The sequence below is a fragment of the Vitis vinifera genome, chromosome 3, assembly GCF_030704535.1.
Source record: "Vitis vinifera cultivar Pinot Noir 40024 chromosome 3, ASM3070453v1".
NCBI classification, from domain to species: domain Eukaryota; kingdom Viridiplantae; phylum Streptophyta; class Magnoliopsida; order Vitales; family Vitaceae; genus Vitis; species Vitis vinifera.
In genome coordinates, this window is record NC_081807.1 from 4,199,811 (window position 1) to 4,220,660 (window position 20,850).

At 33.7% G+C, this 20,850-nt stretch overlaps 3 protein-coding genes and 1 non-coding gene across 4 annotated transcripts; 2 read left to right on the forward strand and 2 right to left on the reverse strand.

Moving 5' to 3' along the window:
* Positions 1-1,301: 1,301 nt before the first annotated feature.
* LOC100262245 (RING-H2 finger protein ATL65) lies at positions 1,302-3,502 on the forward strand. Its single transcript, XM_002281104.5, has one exon. The coding sequence runs from the start codon at positions 1,722-1,724 to the stop codon at positions 2,910-2,912; it is 1,191 nt and encodes a 396-aa protein (XP_002281140.2). The 5' UTR covers positions 1,302-1,721; the 3' UTR covers positions 2,913-3,502.
* A 4,127-nt stretch (positions 3,503-7,629) lies between these two features.
* On the forward strand, positions 7,630-15,868 carry LOC100257137 (probable CoA ligase CCL6). The gene is made up of 19 exons (XM_002281115.5): positions 7,630-7,904; positions 8,305-8,368; positions 8,442-8,531; positions 8,644-8,700; positions 10,092-10,140; positions 10,289-10,365; positions 10,583-10,622; positions 10,723-10,817; positions 10,910-11,074; positions 11,950-12,060; positions 12,170-12,257; positions 12,345-12,411; positions 12,516-12,591; positions 12,671-12,788; positions 13,183-13,428; positions 14,045-14,184; positions 14,299-14,481; positions 14,563-14,682; positions 15,608-15,868. The coding sequence occupies exons 1-19, from the start codon at positions 7,759-7,761 to the stop codon at positions 15,653-15,655; spliced, it is 1,980 nt and encodes a 659-aa protein (XP_002281151.1). The 5' UTR covers positions 7,630-7,758; the 3' UTR covers positions 15,656-15,868.
* TRNAI-AAU (transfer RNA isoleucine (anticodon AAU)) lies at positions 8,037-8,110 on the reverse strand. The gene has a single exon. It is a non-coding gene; the product is annotated as a tRNA-Ile (tRNA).
* Positions 15,869-16,458: 590 nt separating the features above from the next.
* Positions 16,459-19,798, reverse strand: LOC100248690 (cold-regulated 413 plasma membrane protein 2). The gene is made up of 4 exons (XM_002284686.4): positions 19,396-19,798; positions 17,859-17,966; positions 17,705-17,775; positions 16,459-16,857 (listed from the first exon to the last, which is right to left on the reverse strand). Exons 1-4 carry the CDS (start codon positions 19,569-19,571, stop codon positions 16,604-16,606), a joined length of 609 nt encoding a protein of 202 aa, XP_002284722.1. The 5' UTR covers positions 19,572-19,798; the 3' UTR covers positions 16,459-16,603.
* Between the last annotated feature and the right edge of the window lie 1,052 nt (positions 19,799-20,850).

Here is a 20,850-nt window from a genome sequence, read left to right on the forward strand (position 1 = left end):
GCCAAACCCAGCCCACTGAAATTTCTCAAATTAGGTTCTCTGCCGCTTAAATTAATTTAATAATAATATGTTTTAATTATTTTTATTTTCCTTTTTCTTTTGAATTTATTTTAAATTTAAAATAAAATATAATAAATAAAATTTAATTTATAGAAATATTTGAAAATGAATAAAATAGGTTGATAACATTTTAAGTTTTCAAATAAAATTATATTTAAAAAATATCAAAATATATATATATATATATATATATATAGAAAAAGAAACCTCAATTTTTATAAATAAATTTTATTATCATCCATTTAAAAATATTTTCAAGTACTTTTTCATAAATCAAATAATTGTTTCTTAAAATACCTTTTTATTTTATAATATTAAATAAAATTATCAAAAAAATAATTTATCATTTTAATTTGATAAAAATATCTTACAAATAAATATATTATAATTTTTTATTATATAATATAAGATACAAATCATTTTGAAAAAAATCGTCATAATAAACAAAATCTTTATAATTTTTTAATTAATATAATTTTATATCATGTATTATATAAATCCACTTATCTTCTCTTTTTTAAAAAAATTAAATAAAATAAAAATTTTGTTAGTTGACATTAACAATAAAATAAAAAAATTAAAAATTAAAAATTAAATACAATTAAAACCAATAAAACTTAAAAATTAAGATATTTCCCGTTCTTTCTCATATTTATATTTTCTATTAATGTGATTTAGTAAAGTGAAAGTTAATATTTTATCTTTATATTTTTAGCTTTAAAGTTTTTTAATTTTTAATAATTTTTTATTTTATTAATCTTAAATTAGTTTTCACGATAAAAAAAATTCAATTGATGTTATTAACGTGACAAGTAAAAGATCATTTTGGGGAATAATTTTTTGACTTTTGAAAAAGTATATTTATTTTAAAATATTTTTAAATGAATTAAGATAAAAATGATTTATAAAATTTGATAAATTTTTTTATATATATTTTTAAAAAATTAACGATTCAAAACCCATTTTTTCAATATAGAAAACTATCATAAATAAAAACAAAGAAAATAGAATAATATTTTTTTGGAGGGACCCCAAAATCCATAGAAAGTACTAGGTGTTCCCTCCCCAATAATTCCTTTCACTTTCATGTACTTTGTATTTTCTGTTATCTCTTGAAGCACGTAATTCCAAACATCCTCCTAATTCTATTCTCCATTTTTTTTTATCTCTAAAGAGTTTAGAATAAACTCCATAAATTTTTATTTTTATTTTAATTTCTGATATTAATATTGTGTATGGAATTTAATTGTAGAGTCGATTTCAAATAAATAAATGATAATTATAATAATACAAATAGCAATGTTGGTACAAATGTACACCTGGCACCAACTTCACGCAATATCCATGACACCACTGTGTTATGTTATCATAGCTCCATAAAACCACAATAGAAGATCCTAAACCCCATACACCGCCAGACCATGGAAGCCGATGCTACGTGCCATTCAGAATTGGCCACGCTGCTAAAACACGCTGATCATGCGGCAGGTTGTTTTGATCGCTGTACACGGGGCATAGTGGATTGGAGCTCGCAGACTTAAGTTCGGTGACGTGGCGCTTCTCAGTCAAACGAAACATTAAACCCCTCAACCCCCTACCCAAAAACCCAAGAAGAAGAAAGCAGAAGCCATTAGCAAAGCTTCAGACGACGATTGCCGGCGATGACGGCGATGGTGCCTTCGAAGCCGCCGGAGCACGAATTCAGGTTGGGTCCATCGCCATCCAGCTTCGTCTCCACCTCCGATACCAACGACTACCAGTCCCCGTCAAAGGTCCCAGTCGATTTCAGCCCGCCGCTGATCGCCATGGTGGTGGTGGTCGCCACAGCCTTCCTCATCGTCACCTACTCTCGGCTCATCTCCCGCCACCTTCTTCCTCCCTTCCTCCGCCTCCTCCGCAGCTGGCGCCGCTGGCATCGCCGCCGTCGCCGGAGACGATCTCATATGCCCTCCTCAGCCGGCGACATCGAGTCTCCGCCTTACAACGGCAGCTTCGATGCCACCGAAGCGTACCAAGTGTTCTCTCCGTATGGGTTAGATGAGTCCGTCATCAAAACTATTCCGCTCTCACTGTACACTGCCAAAGGGTTGAGCAAGCATGGCTTCGTGGATGATAGTCGTGACTGCGCCGTTTGTTTGCTGGAGTTCGAAGACAACGATTGCGTTCGTGTTCTTCCCGTTTGTTCTCATGCCTTTCACGTCGATTGTATCGATATCTGGCTCAGGTCTCATGCCAACTGTCCTCTATGCCGCGCCGGGATTTTCCGGCATGAATCTCCATTCATTCCGGTGATGGCTGCTAGAATTCGACCCAGTTTGGATGATGCGATATTGGAGAGCATTCTTCTCGAGCCTCTGAGCGAGGCAGCGCCGGAATCGGAAACCACAGTAACAGAGATCGTGCCGGCGGAGCCATCCCCGAGGAGAAACCAGTCCGAAGACAGATTCAACGCGCGAGATTTTATGTTGAAGAGATCATACTCATTCGGCTTCGAGCGGAACTTCCCGTCGGAGCGGCTGGTGATGGAGCCGGCGACGGCGTCCCCGTGGAGATACCGAAGAGGAAGCTTCTGGAGCAAGCGGCCATCTCCGTTTGGGTCATTGACGAAGTCCAGAGTCTTCTCTTTTCGATACTACCGAGGCATGAAGTCCCCATTCTTCCGCCGGAGAGGCAGCTTCTTCCCGTTATCAGAATCCCACGCCCGCTTCTCCGGCGGCGGCTCCTCCCGGCGCACGAAATCATTAACCAGCCCAATATTCATACGATCGTCCGCCACAGCCTCCGCCTCAACCCGACTAAGGTGTCGAGATCTAGAAGCACTCCTATCCCCGGAGCGATTCAACCGAAGGTAGAAAACCCACCCACGTGCCATCAACAACAACACAACACGTGGGATCGCCGGCAGAGACGGTGGTCGGCGAAGGATGAATGGGGGGAGAGAGAGAGAAGGGGTCCCCTGCGCTTTAATGAGATGGTCTGGCAATTTGCGGAGGTAATTAATGGTGGGTGGTGACTGCATTTAATGTTAAAATTGACGAGAGAGATGAATACATGGGCATAACTCCCATACACACCCAGGTTCCAGACACACCCCACTTTTTCTCTACAACCTCCCTCTTTCCTCCTCTGACCATGCTGTGAGAGTGTTCGGACACAGACTCTCAGGGACTCATAAATGCAAGTAGGCTGGGGTTCTTTTCTTTTTCCCCCTCCACTTTCCTTCCCTTTCTTGTTCCCTGCTACTGTGATGGTTTTTCTGTTTCCTCAATCCTCAATGTGATCGTTGCTTTAATTCACCGACAGCCCCATGAAAACAGTTCTCCTTCCATATGTCTCATAAAATTTATTTAATTTATAGTATATTTATTATTTGATCTCGCCTCCTTTGATAAGACAAATAGATACCACGTGTACAAATACAAAAAAGCAATCTATGATTTCCTTATTTGACAAACGCATCAGAGCTAACAAAGTTTGATACAATTCGCGGACTAGACTCGAATCTAACATAATTTTAGGGGATTTTTAGTGGATTTGTACTCGGTATAATTGAGTGTAGGTCAAATTCGGGTTGACCCGCATAACCCATATAATAAATAGGTAGGTTTTGGGTTATAACACAAATTTGATTTGAATTAACTTATTTAATAATTCTACTTGTTAACTTAATTATAATTTTAAATTACTTAATTCATATGTGATTCATTTTAAATTTATTTTTAAATAAATAAGTTAATTAAGTTATAAATATGTTTTATTAAGATATTAATCATATGGATATATATGAGATTCAATTTGGCATAATTATTAAATAGAAAAACCTGATTATAAATAAGTAAAGTGGGTTGAACGATATATCACATCACATGTTTAATCCTCGAGTAGTACTTAAATTTATATTTTTAATACTATTATTACTTAGGTCAGGTTTGACTCAACCTATATCATCGAATACCTTTGTTTTGACATGATATAAATATGACCTACCAACATAAATTATCGGTTGTCAATAAATGATGGAGGACTAGTTACACGGATAGAGAAAATTTGAAATGAGGAAGTAAAAAAAATTTTAATCACTTTTCAAAGATAATTACATTTTTGGTGTAAGCTTCTAAAAATTCTCTCATTTTATATAAAATTTACTATTATTTTTATTTAAAAAAAACAGAAAATACATGGATTCGACAATTGATATGTGTAATGCGTGGTTAATAATTAATTAATACATAAAATTTGTTTTGGTTTTGAATTACATATCAAGTTGTGAATGGCCTCACTGATGGCTTCTTGGGAACAGTAGCATGTGGATTCAATTTGAAATGTCCTTTTCATTCTCACCGCAAACCAAAGCTATAAATTTGTAAGGATGATATTCGCATTATAAAAGTATTTTTAATTATTAAAATTTTATTATACAAGTTTATATATATATATATATATAACAACAATATTGTGATTATAAATAAAAATTATTATTTTTTATTATTATAAATTATATTTTATAATTTTCAATAGTAGAGAGGAGGAGTTGGATAAATTTCGATATAATTGATTTGTTTGATAACTGTTTTAATAAATAGTTTTTAAAAATTATTTTATGATGTTTTATTAGAATGTTTTTAATATATTTTTAATATTAAAAATAAATAAAATATAAAATAATTTTTTGATTGCCAAACATATTTTTTTATTTTAAAAAATATAAAACAATTTTCTTTCCGAGCTTGTAGTTGTACAAAATATGTTTGAATGTTCATGTTATAAGATAACTATAAGTATATAGATAAAAAGAAGAATGATTTACATCTCCAAGATTCCTTAGTGTGTTTTTTGGTATAAATTTAAAATGTGGACCACCCTTGGAGGAGGAGTCCATTTCCTAAGAATGGCTAAATCAATTGAGGTGGTCTGAAATGGGTCTTATCCGTCTCCCATGTACAATTTTTTTGGTCCTCTTGGAATTTTCCTGAAAAGAGAAAAGAAATTAAAGAAATTATTTTTTCTGGGGGTCTTGTCAATTGTCATGTTGGGAAAGGAGACAAGACACGAGTCCAATTTCCGCCCTTTTATATTTTTTGTGCTGTCATGTGGGCTTCTTTTTGGACCATATGTACTTCTTGTTGGCCCAAACTAATGCTGGGCCTGCCTGGCCTACTGGGCCTACTGCAGCCGTCGTCCAAGCGTATTCCCGATCTAGCACCGTCGATACGAGTTTGGTTTCGGACTAGGGTTTGACAAAATGAATAATAATTTAAATTAAAAATATAAAATCATAATATGACTCATTTATTAAAAAAATATAAGTTATTATATAACCTATTTAATGGTTAGACTTATTTAATAATCAAGTCGGAGGAATCTATGAAGATAAAATCAGGTCTCAACAAAAAAATCGGTGTTTTGTCATCAATCACAAGTTTCATATTGGACACAGTACTCATACAATATTAAAAATTATTAGAAAAAATTATTTTATCAATCCCCGTCTACTTCACAAACCCTTTTTGAAACGTTTTAGAAATACAAAAGTTTAATATCTTCCCTTGAATTTTGAAATTAGTCAATATTCTTTTGTACAAAATATCAAATGTCACATAAATTTCAATGTAAATACGAAATACTTGTCAAAGTCTTGTTTGAATTAATATGATACAATTTTTAATTCGATATGTTTATAACTTGATTGACTTATTCAAATTTTAATTTTAAGTGAGTCAAATTTTGGTTAGATAGGTTTAGATAATACTCAAGTTAATAAGTAGGATTATTAAAGAGGTAAATTCTTATAAATTTGACTTTAATCACAACTCGAGGAAAAAACATGTTGAATTCAAATATATTAATATTTTTTACTTAATGACTTAATTTGACTTTAAATTAAAATATACTTAAGTAGTTAGCTTATAACTCGGTACTTAATTCTTACTTTTAATTATTAAAATTGTTTGATAAAATTAACTTAAAATATATTCTAAATAATGAATTTCATATAATTATCCCCATAAATTATAATTAGGACAACCGAGGTTGGGTAACAATGAAAGTTATGGAGTAATAAAAAAAATGTGAAGATAATCGAGACAAACAAAAGTAAAAAAAGGTGAATAAAGATGTGGACTTAAAAATGAATTAAATGTTTTTATTTATTACTTAAAGTTATTTTTTTTATATTTTAAGTCAATTATTAAGTTATTTTATCAAATATACTTAATTTATATAATGACTTAAATTAAGTTATTGCGCTATTTTCAGTTATTAAATTCGGTTTATAAAACATGTACTTAAAAAAAACACTTAATTTTAAGAAAGAAATTATTCTAACATATCTTAAATTTGGTACACTTGAGACAAGAGAACAATCGTACCATGCCTAGATTTGACAACTAAAAATTGGAGTTACCACTCAACTCGATGAATAGTAAAAAAATGGAATTGACTTCCATGAGTCCATCATACCAAAGGCCCACATATTTACGATGGCAACATTTTATTGGATGTAACATGTCATGAATAAATAAAAACAGGGGGAGACATAAATGAGCTTCAATTGGGATTTCAATTTTCAACCCCATAAGGGCTTCTTGTTGGGCTGAATGTCACCATCTAACCCATAAAAGAATCCTCACCAAATTTTCCACCCAATTAATGCCATAGTGCCTATCCAAGCAATAGTATTAATATCTAGCAATACTATAATATAAAAATTTTCCTTTTTGATGTTCACCAAGAAACCCCTCATTCCTTCTAATATATGCCTCTCATTGAGTTTGGTCAAAAGGAAAATTAATGATTCTACCGATGGATTCTTCTCGACTCTTCAACATTGCCCTCTTATGGATGGATCCAATTTGTTTTTTTTTTTCAAAAATTAACCATGACCCAAGTGATTTTACCAATAGTTTACCTAGACCCACCAAATAAAAATTCCTTAGAAGTGTAATTTAGGGTTAGAATTTTACACTGGCATCAGGGTTTTTATCGGTACAAGCAATGGGATAAGTGTTTCAGGATAAGAAATAGAGACAACTCCCAAAAAGTGACTATAAGTTATGCACCCTAGGCATGGTGGTAGACCATTAATAAATGACCCATGTTGACATATACCAATGATACGGGTGACAAAGATTAACATGATCATCAAAAAACTCAAATTCAATATGTTTTCTTATGAATTTGAGTTAAATTCACATTAATTTAATTATCATTCATGGAGTGTCTAGGTTGACCTAATTAGTCGAGTGCCTCGATTTTGACACGACATGAAAACAATCCACTAACAAGAATGGTGGCTCCTAATAAATGGTGACCTTATTTTTCAAGACCCCCCAACAACATATTTTCCACCACAAGTTGACTATAAGATGCATGGTTGTTGGAGGCTTTTTTGTTTCAAAAAAGCAGGGAATCCATAGAAGGCTATGGTCACCATACCCAACATCTACCCTTATAAATGATGGCTTTTAAAGCAGGTACCTGTGCACATGGGGATGGGGCACCATTCTCCAAGGCCTCAATCCTTGTCATAAACGCCGCTGTGAAATCGCTGAAACAACTGTGTAAAAGTAATCTTGAATTTAATGTGAAGTCCAACCAACCCCAACTCTCTTTCTGTCTTTTTGTAGTCAAGTTTTTAATATATACCAAGAGATGGGTAGCATCTCTAGCTGATCATACTGTAAAAAAGAGGAAGCCACAATGGCGGTTTACACGGTGAAGGTCGCAGATTCGATCCCGGCGACGGAGGAAAGGCCATCCGCAGGGCCTGTTTATAGATGCATTTATGCAGAGAATGGCCTGTTGGAGGTGCCAAAGGGAATGGAGTCTCCATGGGAGTTCTTTAGGTATGGACTCCGTCGTGCTTCTTTCCGGCCATGTTTTGCATCTTTTTGGCTGGTTTTCGATATGACTACATTTCTTATCATATTATGACGTGGAAAATAATACGGCAAAAAATTATGTTTTTTTATAAAACTTGGCCCATGCAGGTCTCGAACCTGCGACCTTCGCGTTATTAGCACGACGCTCTAACCAACTGAGCTAATAGGCCATTAGATTTGTAGATTTCCTGTATTACAATATAGATTTAAATTTAATAACAATGACATTATCAGTAGCATTTGATTCATGTTCTTCACTCACGATTGAGAAATTTTTCCTTTTCATCCGTTACTCCCCGAAACCCTCTTCAATCTGAAACTGCAATCATGGCTGTTTCCAATCTCCTATCTGACTCACTCAAAGTGATTCCGTCGAGAGAAATCCCAAAAACCAGATGCTGGGTAGGCGCCAAATCATCAATTCCAAGGTACCCATCTCTCTTACTCACTAGAATGACTTAAAAAAAGACAGAAAATGCTAAACTTGAATTGAATCCACAGGCGGGTCCATACGTTTGGCTCACGTATCGGGAAGCCTACGATGCTGCTCTCCGAATGGGTTCCGCAATGCGAAGCCGCGGTGTCAATCCTGTAAGCACGACTTCCACTGAAATGGTTTAGTTAGGGTTTTCATTTTGCAAATGAGTTGATGAAATTTCAGAAAGAGTGAGGTTTTTGAGTCCTGGGTTTTTTTGTTTCTCAGGGAGACAGGTGTGGGATTTATGGATCCAACTGCCCCGAATGGATAATTGCTATGGAGGTATTAAATTATTAATATTGGCTGTGTGTTTCATATTAGCATAGAAAATGAATTATTTTCTTAACAAGGTATTTTCTTTTTTGAATTTGATTTTTTTGGCATTTGGGTTTTTATTATTTAAATCCTTTTTACACTTCAATTTATCTTCTTTTAAATCAAAATATTTAGCATTAGTTACTTCATATAATAAAATTTAAAATTCTAAAAAAATTGTCTATTTTAATTGATTTAGAGGAACTATATTGAATCAAATTTTATTTTAATTTATTTATGTTGAAATTGAATTTTAACAATAAAATTCTTTTATTCTTAGTTATTTAATACAATAAAATTAAAATTCTAAATAAATTTTATTTAATTGATTTATAAAATTATTACGAACTATTTATTTTGTAATTACGATTTTGAAATTAACTTAAAGTATTGGATGAAGGCTTGATACCAATTCTTTTTGTTAGTGGAAGGCAACTCATAACTATCAAGAAAATTTTTAGACATTTATGTTTGGTTCCCGAAAAATATTAAGGAAAGAAAAAAAATGCAAAGAAAAATGATTTTTTCATACTTGATTGTCTTATGAAAAATATTAAAGAAAATCAAATATAATTAAAACTAATTAAAAACTTATATATTTTTAAATTATTTAATTTTTATATTGATGAGTTAAAATAAATAAAATGAGTTTGAAGTAACAAAAATAATAATTTATCAACTTTTAATCTATTTTTTTATTTTCTTTATACTTTTCTTTTGTATTTTCTTTCCCTTGCATTTTCCTTCAAATTTTCTGAGAACCAAACATAGCTCGTAAAGGATGGTTGAAAAATAGTTATTACATGCTGTTGAAAAAAAGATAATATCTTTTAGAGCTTTAAAATAACATGCAGAAATGTAGATTTAATCACTTCATTCGAAGAATGCATTTTTATCTTCATGAGGTATTGGATACAATCAAAGGATGTTGTATGATAAGCATAAGGTTGAAGTTGTATATGGAATCATTTTTAGACTTCGGTTGTTTCCATCATCAAGCAGTTAAATTAAGTTCAACACTTCAGTACTTATAATTCAGCACTAAAGTATTTTAGTATTTTAGTACCTAATTTTCAGTTTTATTTAACATAGCCTCGGTCGATGGATCTTAATGGGCTTTGCAAAACTTGTAGTGCAAGGACGATCTTTTATTCTCTTCTTTTGAAGCCAATGATTTTCATATTTAAAATTCCAGTGAAGTTTTTCTTATTTTATTTTATTTTTTTACATTAAATTTTTTACATATGATTGAAAAGCTAAAGATATTTCCAATTTTGATAAACCATTTTTGATGTGCAATACCCTACTTGATGTAACTCCAAGTACTAAGTTAACACATTTGTTTTGTTTCTTCGCAGGCTTGTAACAGCCAGGCCATTCCCTATGTCCCACTATATGACTCCCTTGGTATATCGTACATGTGTCTCAAATAAGCCCAATAGTGACTTAGAATTGTTGCCATGGATTTTTCTTAATTATCCATAAGCTAGAAGAATTGAGTACCCAGTTCGGTTATCAATTGATGAGCTCTTACTTTGTTTTACTCTTATTGCAGGTGCTAATGCTGTGGAGTTCATCATCAACCATGCTGAAGTTTCAATAGCTTTTGTTCAAGAAAGCAAGATACCAGCTGTATGCTCTCATTTGTACTTCTTCCAATCTATGAACTTCACTTCTCTCTCTGAATAGACCTCTCTATCCATCTCTTTGTACTAAGAATGCTAAATTTAATGGAACAAAGAGATGTTTGTGTATCTGGAAAATGAGTCAGTAGTTCCATTTTAGAAAGATAAAAGGGGTTATCTAAAATGCTGTATCATAATACTTGAAGTGGTAACTCGATGTGCAGATGCTGACATGCCTCCCTAAGTGTACCTCATATCTGAAGAGTAGGTCATCATGCTACCTCTTGTGTAAAAAGTTAAGTATTTTAAGGGCTTTGCTTAGGGGATTAACTGAACTGTCTTATCTCCTATCTCTGTTGTTCAGCCATCATCAGCTTTGGGAAGATTTCCAGTTCACAAAAGGAGGAAGCTGAAGAGCTGGGGGTATCTTGCTTTTCTTGGGAAGAATTTGCTCTATTGGTAAGAAATTGACATCAACAATTTCTTATAGGGCTCAAACTGTAATGTGTATTTTGGTTTCATCTTATTTCAATTCCTGTCCATGTTGCCAGGGAAGTTTGGATTGTGAACTTCCTCCAAAACAGAAGACAGACATCTGCACGATAATGTACACCAGTGGAACAACTGGAGAACCAAAAGGAGTTGTTTTATCCAACGAGGCTATCATGGCAGAAGTTCTGTCCACGGACCAGCTACTTTTAGAGACAGACAAAGTGGTAAGGGACCAAAAACCATTTTTGTTCCTAAAACTGAATGATTCCAAACCTAATTTCTGGAGTTTCAATTATGACACCCTTTCAACATGTTGTTTTTCTAACATCACTTGTCTCACTTGATACTCTTTGTGTACATAGCTCAGTTGTAGTTTTCACATAGTTGTAATTTACCACTGGATTCTTATCACTACTATACTTGGTCTGATGGAAAAGACCTTGTTAAATTCACGTGCGCCTACAACACTGACTAAAATATAGCTGAGAGCTGCAAGTCAGAATGTTTGCAGCCCCTTGCTTGTCATAAAGGTTCGGACATTACTTGTCTGCTAGCAGTTTTCCAGGTGATGAGGTTACTTTTCAGTTCCAACACTATCCAATGTATAGGAACGAATTCATCCAAAATGATCTTTTATAAACAAAACAAAACATTAAAAGAGAATATCTTTTGTAGTTGAATGAGAATGAAATATAATATCTTCATGTGGAAGAGAATTGAAGTTGATAAACAAAATTAATTCTATTTTTTTATTTATTGATCAGTTATCCTTCTTTTTCATTGTAAAAACATTACACAAGGACCTTTTCAAAGGGACAAGTGCTCTATAAGTGCAGTACCAATTTTGTAAGTAATTGTTTAAAAAAATATTAATATTGAACTAAATTATACTCGACAGCTCCCATCAAATGCTTACTCTTGTATCATCTCTTCATCTGATGTTACATGTATGCATGAGCTAGTCTTGTTCCAAATTCTTTTAATTAGATGGAAGTAGACCAATGCAATGGTGCATGACTTGGAGTTTGGTTCTTTTTATTGGGCCAAAAGGTGATATCTATTACTCTAATTATGTGATATTGACAATTTTCTGTTGCAGGCTACAGAAGAGGATACATACTTCTCATTCCTTCCTCTGGCCCATGTATTTGATCAGATAATGGAAACATATTGTATCTACAAGGGATCCTCAATAGGATTTTGGGGAGCCGTAAGATTAAGTTTCATTTCTTGCTACGATTGTTTTCCTTGTTTCTTTGCTTGATTCATATCTTTAAGCCTCCAATTTTGAATTGTGTCAAATGCTTTCTAACTTACAGGATGTGAGATATTTAATGGAGGACATTCAGGAACTGAAGCCAACTATATTTTGTGGGGTTCCTAGAGTTTATGAACGTATATATGGAGGTACGGAATTTATTTCTTGCTCTTCATATTCATTATCAATTGTTGATTTGTGTTTCTCTAAGCATAGTTGAAAATTTGTGTATGAAGGTGCGATTGCTAAAATTTCATCAGGAGGTGCATTGAGAAAGGCATTGTTCCAATATGCATACAATTAGTATGTGTTACCTTGAACCCTTCATTATTCTTTTGCTGATATAGGCTTTGGAGTATTTTTTTTTTTTCCACCTATTTTACAACTTATGAACAACTCATTAACAGCAAATTGAGGAATCTGGAGAAGGGCCTGCGGCAAGATGAAGCAGCGCCTCGCTTGGACAGGCTTATATTTGATAAGGTTAGCTATTTTTCCCTTTCACATTAGTATTGCAAATTTTTTGTTTAATTTGATAAAGTGATATCTTAATTTTTGGTAGATTAAACAAGGATTTGGTGGACGAGTTCGTCTCTTGTTTTCTGGAGCTGCTCCTTTGTCTAGGCATGTGGAGGAATTTTTGAGGGTCACCAGCTGTTCTGTCTTATCACAAGGATATGGTATAGTTATTTAAGAGTTCTCAAGATATATAAGGTGTATTTGGGGGAAACTTTATTCAGGAATTGAATTGCATTGGTTAAAATAAACTTAGAAATTAGTTTTTACATAAGCTTATTAATGACATTTGAATTCAAGAATTTCAAACAATGTCAAGGTTGAAGTAAATTCCTAAAATCGGGCACCACTTTTTATGTGGAAAATTTTTAGGAGGATTTTCATAATGGACATCTCAAATTATCATTTTAGAGGCTATTAATGCTCTCTAGTCTTAAGTTGCTTCCAAAGTTCAAAAATACTATAATTTACCGATTGATATTGCTTGCTATTTTTTCTGCATTTTGAGCTACTTTACTACAGCTTATTTACTTTGTTCTAATGTTATTCGAATGTCAGGCCTTACTGAAAGCTGTGGTGGATGTTTGACATCCATAGTTAATGAGTTCTCTATGATGGGAACTGTTGGAGTCCCCTACCCAACCATTGAAGCAAGGCTTGAGTCAGTTCCAGAGATGGGATATGATGCACTTTCCAATGTACCACGTGGAGAAATTTGTCTGAGGGGAAAGACTTTGTTCTCTGGTTACTTCAAGCGGCAAGATCTTACAGAAAGTGCTCTGGTGGATGGGTGGTTCCATACAGGTAACCATTTGTACAACATTTACACTAGAGACTACAAAATGCAGAGGTGCTGCAAATAACTGTTTCCGTGGGCTTTAATTGGCTCTGCTTTGCAACATGTTAGCTGGTCCTTGCCTATTCGTAACTAGGTGTTTTGGAACAAACTTGATGTTTAACAGGCATTTGATTGGGCTTTGTTTTATACATAGCTTTTGAAGGGATTAAATAATATTCTTGGGCTGCCATGGGAATAATTTAGCTATCATTTTATTTTTTGGGTATCATTTCAATAAATAATAACCTGCTTGTTGGCATTAGGAGTTTCAATAAGAACTAGTGGCTGAAACCTATCAAACCAGTGTTGATTCAACCCATTTTTACAATATAGCAGTTCATTATCAGCAATAAGAATTTAAAAGACTTGTATTAACTAAGGCCAAATGAAACTATGTTTAGTTGAAACCTGAACTTAGCGGTGTGTTCAATCTTCAACTTATTAAAAAATTTCAATGGGGGGATCGTTTTAGACCTTAATTATTAATTTTTGGTTTTGCTTTCCTAATTTTTCTCACTTTTTTGTTTTGAGATTTACTTACAGGTATTTGAGAATAATATCTACAATATTGGATACTTGCAGGTGATATTGGAGAATGGCAGCCCAATGGAGCAATGAAAATTATTGACAGGAAAAAGAACATCTTTAAGCTCTCTCAAGGGGAATATGTTGCTGTGGAGAATCTTGAAAACACATATTCAAGATGCCCGCTTATAACATCGGTATGTTGATTAGTTTTTATAGAAAGCTGATATCTACAGTAACATTTATGTTAGCATATGTTACCATCTTTCTCTACTTTCATAATTTCTCTTTACTTTTCTGCTGGTGCTCAGATTTGGGTCTATGGGAACAGTTTTGAGTCTTTCCTTGTTGCTGTGGTGGTCCCGGATAAAAAGGCACTTGAGGATTGGGCAGAAAACCATAATGTGACTGGAGATTTTAAATCTTTGTGTGAAAACTTGGAGGCAAGGAAATACATTTTAGATGAGCTCAATAACACCGGTCAGAATCACCAAGTATGTTGATATATTCTTGTTTCTCTGGTGCTACTTCCTTGCTTAATTATGTTTTTGTCTGACCTAAAGAACTCTGCACAGCTTAAAGGTTTTGAGAGGTTAAAAGCAGTTCATTTGGACCCAAATCCATTTGACATAGAGCGGGACCTGGTAACTCCAACTTTTAAACTGAAGAGGCCACAGTTGCTCAAGTACTACAAGGTATGTCTTCCAATGATTGCCTTACTTTCTTCACCTTATATAAGTTATATTCCTACCAGAACTAGGATTTCATTTATCTGAATTAGAGATCTTTCCCGACATCCACATTCTGGGGTAAACTCAGTCATAGTTTGGTTAGCATTTTGTCATTTTTGCTATTGAAGGCATAAGAATATTATTAGTAGTAGTATTACTAGTACTATTATAGTACTTTTGTCACTCAAAACTGTCTGAAGCTATGTTCTTTTTCGATAACACTATCTTAAACCAGCTCAACTCAACTTGTGTTTTTACAGCATCTCATTTTCTAATCACTATGTTAGTAAATTTGCATTTCATTTCCTATATTCCTGTTTCTGGTCCTATTAAGCTGATCAATTCCAAGGCTTTACAGATAGTAAGAACAGATCCTGATGAAATTCCATTCTAATTCATGAATGCTCCTGTTTGCTTTATGCATATGAGATTGCTAATATTTAATGTAGAAAATATTCTTCTATCATATGTATGATGGCCCAGGTTGCATAATGCTCACATCAAGAAGTGAATTTGTGTGAAATCTTCTTCAATGCTGAGTTTTGAGTTTATTTGGGAAACCTAGAAATCTGGCCTGGTGAAGATTAACCTGGACTAGGTTCTTAGCCTTTGTGCTTGGTTAAAATTTGAACTTGGGGTTCTGCTTTATCTTAGTAAGAAAAATCCCATAAAAAGTCCACCACCAAGTTTTCTTTGGTTCTTGGTTTGTACAATCCCATAAAAAGGGCACCGAGTCTTTTTTGGTTCTTGGTTTAAGCATGCAGTCTAAACCACCTGTGAATCTTTTAATGAAATTCTTAAACAAGCTTCTTGTCCTTTTTCTTGGTGTGCCATGAAAGTTGAACCATGGTGCCTCTTCTGATCTCCTTTTGGTCAATGTCATTTGCAGGACATCATCGATCGACTATACAGTGAAGCAAAGGGAACAAAGTCATGAGATCAATGTCGGTACCAAATATCCAGAAATACTACTTATTGGCAAGCTTGTATAATTAAAATAGATTTTTGAACATGAATAAAGCATATGTTACCTTGCCTACAACTCTGCTGAAATGGACGGTTGGATATGTGCTAACCAAGGAGTGTTGGATAGTGAGTTTCCACCATGCTTCTATATTAATAAGAGCACTCAAGTTTTTCATAAAAACAAGTAGTCTTACCATACAAGAGTGGACTGACTAGAAGTTCATAGGAGCATCCACAGTCTGAAACTTCTTTCCCCTTCGATATTTTTGAGGGTAAAGCCATCCCCATATAGTTTGATGGGATGCTTCACTTATCTTGTTATTTCTTTTTTTCCTTTTTTTTTTCCCCACTTCAACCCTTCTGAAAAGCCTGCAAAATTCTTCCTTCCCCTTGATCCTCCTGGCATTCAATGCCTTAATTCACTTGCTATCCTCATGATAAACATTAAACACAAGACTGGAAGAGGCAGATCGACTCAATCTTTACCCTGAATGTCTGAAACACTAGACCTACGCAGAAACCCAACCCCCGTCTTTTAATTTGAAAAACCTCATGGTTTTCATGCCCTTAAAACCTGCATCAAGACTAGGGGTGATATTAATACTCAGTTATTGCCCTCAGAAAATCGTTCATTAGTGACCGTGAGAACTGCTGGCCCCAGAAAATATTGGTTCAGTGGCAACAAAGACCAGGTGTAGAGCCATTGCAACTCTGGACAATGACAAGCGATGGCTGAGATTTGAATATGTGCAAATTTAATATAACTCTTGAAGGTTGCTTAATACATATAATTTTAATAAAACATGGGTTCTCCAAATGACAGTGTCAATCAAGCAAACTATAATGATACAAACAGGAACAATGGTACAAGATATTTGAGATTGCATACGATAAATGATCCACAAATCGCAGAGTGTGCCTATAGGAAGTGAAGTACCAGAGCCCAGACAGGATAGACCAGCAGAAGGATTAATCCAATAGAGTTTGATATGCCATGCCTCTGTGTAAAGGAATTTCTGAACCCACCAGATGCCCTGATGTGTTCCTGCAGCAAATAACACCCAATTGCAAGACATATTACGAGGCCAATCCAGTCACCCCTTATAGTGCTCGAAAACAAGCTGGGAGCCACCACTATAACAAGAATCAAAGCTGCAGGCATTTCCAGCCAATCTGCAATCACAGTAACAAATGCTGCTGGTGAAAAAGATACGAAAATGACCAAGTTATTGGGTCCTAAGAGAAAGAAGCACACATACTGCAACTGCAAGCATGTGCAGTCTAAGTAACCATGTGTAAGCATGTGCATGCTGACGTAAGTATGAATCGTTCAAGGCCTTTGAAAATCAAATGAGAATATCAAATGCCACTCATAGCATTAGAAAAGAAACTAGTTTGATTTCCATGGCATCCATAGAAGATTGATTCATCCCATCACTCCCTGATGATCCTTGATGCTTACATTGGGCTACAGGACCAAACTATAAACAGGAGGTCTTTTTTCTGTAGTGCTAGCAACAGAATTAGGGATACAGTTAACTAAAAAGGATGACTAGAGACTCTGGTTCAATCTGTATTTTTAATTTCTTTAAATTGGTACATTTTGCTCCTCCGCCCATTTTTTAAACTCTAGCTCCCTTGTGATTGAAATTTGTTGAGTGCCAAACTTCTCTGTCAAAGTGATTGGGATTGACAAGATATCCGGTTTTGTGTATAGATAAGTTGAAAACGTGAGATAAAAGAGGATTGATGACATAAATTGGCGTAAATATGATACCTACTATACTTGACAGCGCAAAAAAATTCCATCACACATTGACTTGTTCAATATAAAGAACCGTGGAGTAATGTCCTGGTGGTTCAGAAGATCAGCCATACAGGAGCTTGTATGTATGCAGTTCATACCATAAAAACATATATATCTTTCTTAATATCATTAAACAGAATGAAGACATTGAGGCTTTCAATTAACAAACTTCACAGTAGGGTACTGAGTTTCTACTATGAGTTTATGATATACCTGGGAAACGTTTTGGGAAGAAGAGGCGCAGCACTACAGCAATAAAAGCAATCCATTTTCCAACCTGACCACTGCTCAACCAAGCAAATTGTCAAGAAACAGTATAAAAATTCAAGCCAAAAAGCATAACAGCTCCATCCAGGATGATGCTTACCTGAAAAAGTTGAATAATATTGAAGGAAGACTAAAGAAAATGTAAGGGATTAGAAGTGCCGTAAGGATGTTTGTCTTCCAGTTTGTTCGATCCAAGATTAATAAATAACTACACAAAGGAATATGTTAGCTTATAAAAATTCTTAAATCAGAAAACCTAGCAAAAGCAAAATAAAAAAGAAGGCCAAGATATATCAACCTCACTTCCAAGCCAAAAAAAAAAATTGCATGAAGTAGACAAACAAATGAACAGGTGGTGAGAAAAATAGAAGGAAAGCTTCAAGGACACTAAAGAAACATCATGATTCATTTTTAATACAAGAGTTCAATGACCCACAAGGAAAATTCTAAATTGAAACATATCCAAAGAAGATATGCATTTGCATTGAATCTATATAACATTATGAATTGAACAGTCAATTTATGGGACAGAAAAATCTGATCCCATTATCAAATTTTAGCAAGTAACAGAACATACTCCTTGTTTCACAGGAGTAAATTACTAAGTATGTGGCAAGAATCAAATGAAAAACAAAAACAAAACAAAACAGGAAAAGTAATTCTTAGAGAATTAATATGACTAGTTGCAGAACAAATCTGCAAAGAGAAGTGTGAAAAAAAATTAGACAAAAAAATGGAAAACCTTTTTAGAGGAAACCTTCCAAATATGGAAAGTCTTTGTGTAGGTTTACAAAAATAAGACTTCATTCACACATGCCCATAAAAGGTAAAAACCCATTTTTGGAATCATGCTCATCAAAGCTAAAATATGTGTTGAAAAGTCTTCAGATCGAACTGAAATGAAATCAGTCTCCATAAAAGAGGGATAAAAAAGAAAGATGAGGGTAAAAAAAAGCAAAGGACGAACTCTTTTTGCAAGTATGCAATTAATTTATTCAGACTTACCCACAAGTCAAATCCCATTTGGGGATCACAGGTTATTAAAACTCTTATTGGAAGATCTTCCCAACAATTGAAATCAATCTCAATAAAGGGCCACCCATTTTTGGAATCATGCTCATCAAAGCTAAAATATGTGTTGAAAAGTCTTCAGATCGAACCGAAATCAATCTCCATAAAAGAGGGATAAAAAAGAAACAAGAGGGTAAAAAAAAAAAAGCAAATGAAGAACTCTTTCTGCAAGCATGCAATTAATTTATTCAGACATACCCACAACAAGTCAAATCCCAATTGGGGATCACAGCTTATTAAAACTCTTATTGGAAGATCTTCCCAACAATTGAAATCAATCTCCATAAAGAGCCACAACCAACAGTTGCAAAGGCAATTGGACACATGGGGTTTGGACTAACGAGTCAATGACCAAAACCAACAAACCTCACAACAATTCCAGACAAAATAAAACTAGCACAAAAGACATACAATCACAACAAAAGATGGGTTCATCACAATGATGCAAATAACAGTGGAAAAGGAAAAACCCTACACTGGATTTCAATCATAAACACAGAAAAATCCAAAATCCACCCAAATCAACGCAATAGATATACACATCAAAAGAGAGGAACAGAACATACATGGCAGCAAAAGAAGCCAACCACTCAAGAAATGTAGTGCCAAAGCCCAGACCACCAAGCTTAATGGCATGAGTGGCAAGCTTCTTAGCAGCATTACCAAGGTCTCTGAGATCAGAACTGATCAAATCAGTAGTATCAGTGTCAGTCCTCATCGCCAAGTAACCCTTTTTCCCCATCTTCAATCTCCTCCGATCTTCAGTCTTCACACACAGAAAGGGAAAATCTTTCCCCAGAGAGAAAAAGGAGAAGAAGCGCGAAGCTTACAAAGTCAGAGACTGTAGAGTACCATGTGGATATTTGTTTGTTGGTCTCTGCATGTGGGGTAACGGTGGGCGGAAATGATCGGAAAACGGTGTCGTTTTGCGTCCTGTACTGCCAGTTGTCCCATGCGGGCGTGTCCTCCTTCATCATGACGGAACCTACACTATATATTATCTTTTTGTCTTAATTATTTTTCTAAAATATAAATTATGACTTATGAGTCCAAGATAATGCCACGTGGCTCCCCAGTGTTGTGAAATAAAGTGTTAGGTACGTTCCTTATCCTATTAATTTTTCAAACCTACATATGTTTGATGAATTCACACGATTTCTCCAATAAAGAGGGTCGAAAATAGTTTGACTCTTTTACATTTTGTACATTAAATTCATTGAAGCATTAATTTTATGGTTAATTACTTTAAATAAATACGTTAAAATATAGTATGGAATGATACAAAGATTTAAAATAAATATAAAATTTAATTATAATTTTTAAAGAAATTTTGATATCAAAATGTCAAAAATTATTTGTTTATTATTACGGTTTTAAAAAGTGTTTTTCTTAAATAAGATGTTTGATAAAAGTTTAAGTGTATTTGATTGTGATTTTAGAAAATATTTTTTTAAATTTTAAAAATAAAAATTTAAATGACTATCAAACATACTTATAAAAAGTAGAGTGTTTTAAAAGCGTTTTTAAGAAAATCACCTATTAAATACATCAAAAAATATTATAAGCGAATTTTTTTATTTTTTAAAAATATTTTAAAATTTTTATCAAATATACTATTTTTTCTTCAAAAACGCATTTTATATCATACATATATATATTTTTAAATTATTACCAAATTGTCTCATATGATTGCTTCAATTCTACATTAAATTAATCAGAGTTATTTAATTAAAAATGTTATTAAAACCCTAATTTTAAAAATCTAATCCTTCATTTTTTTTATCTCATTTTGATAAAGATATGCTTATTTTTTTCTTATAAAAATAAAATTTTTTTGCATTTATGTCAAAAATGAATTACTCTTTAAACAAAAATATAGAAGGGATTAAATTCACAAAAACAGAGATTATTTCAACCTTTCAACCAATTAATTCAATTAAAAATTGAAAATTTATATTTATTTTATTTATTATCACATTAAGTTGAATTTCAAACTCTTATCTTGCCTTACTCTCTTCAAG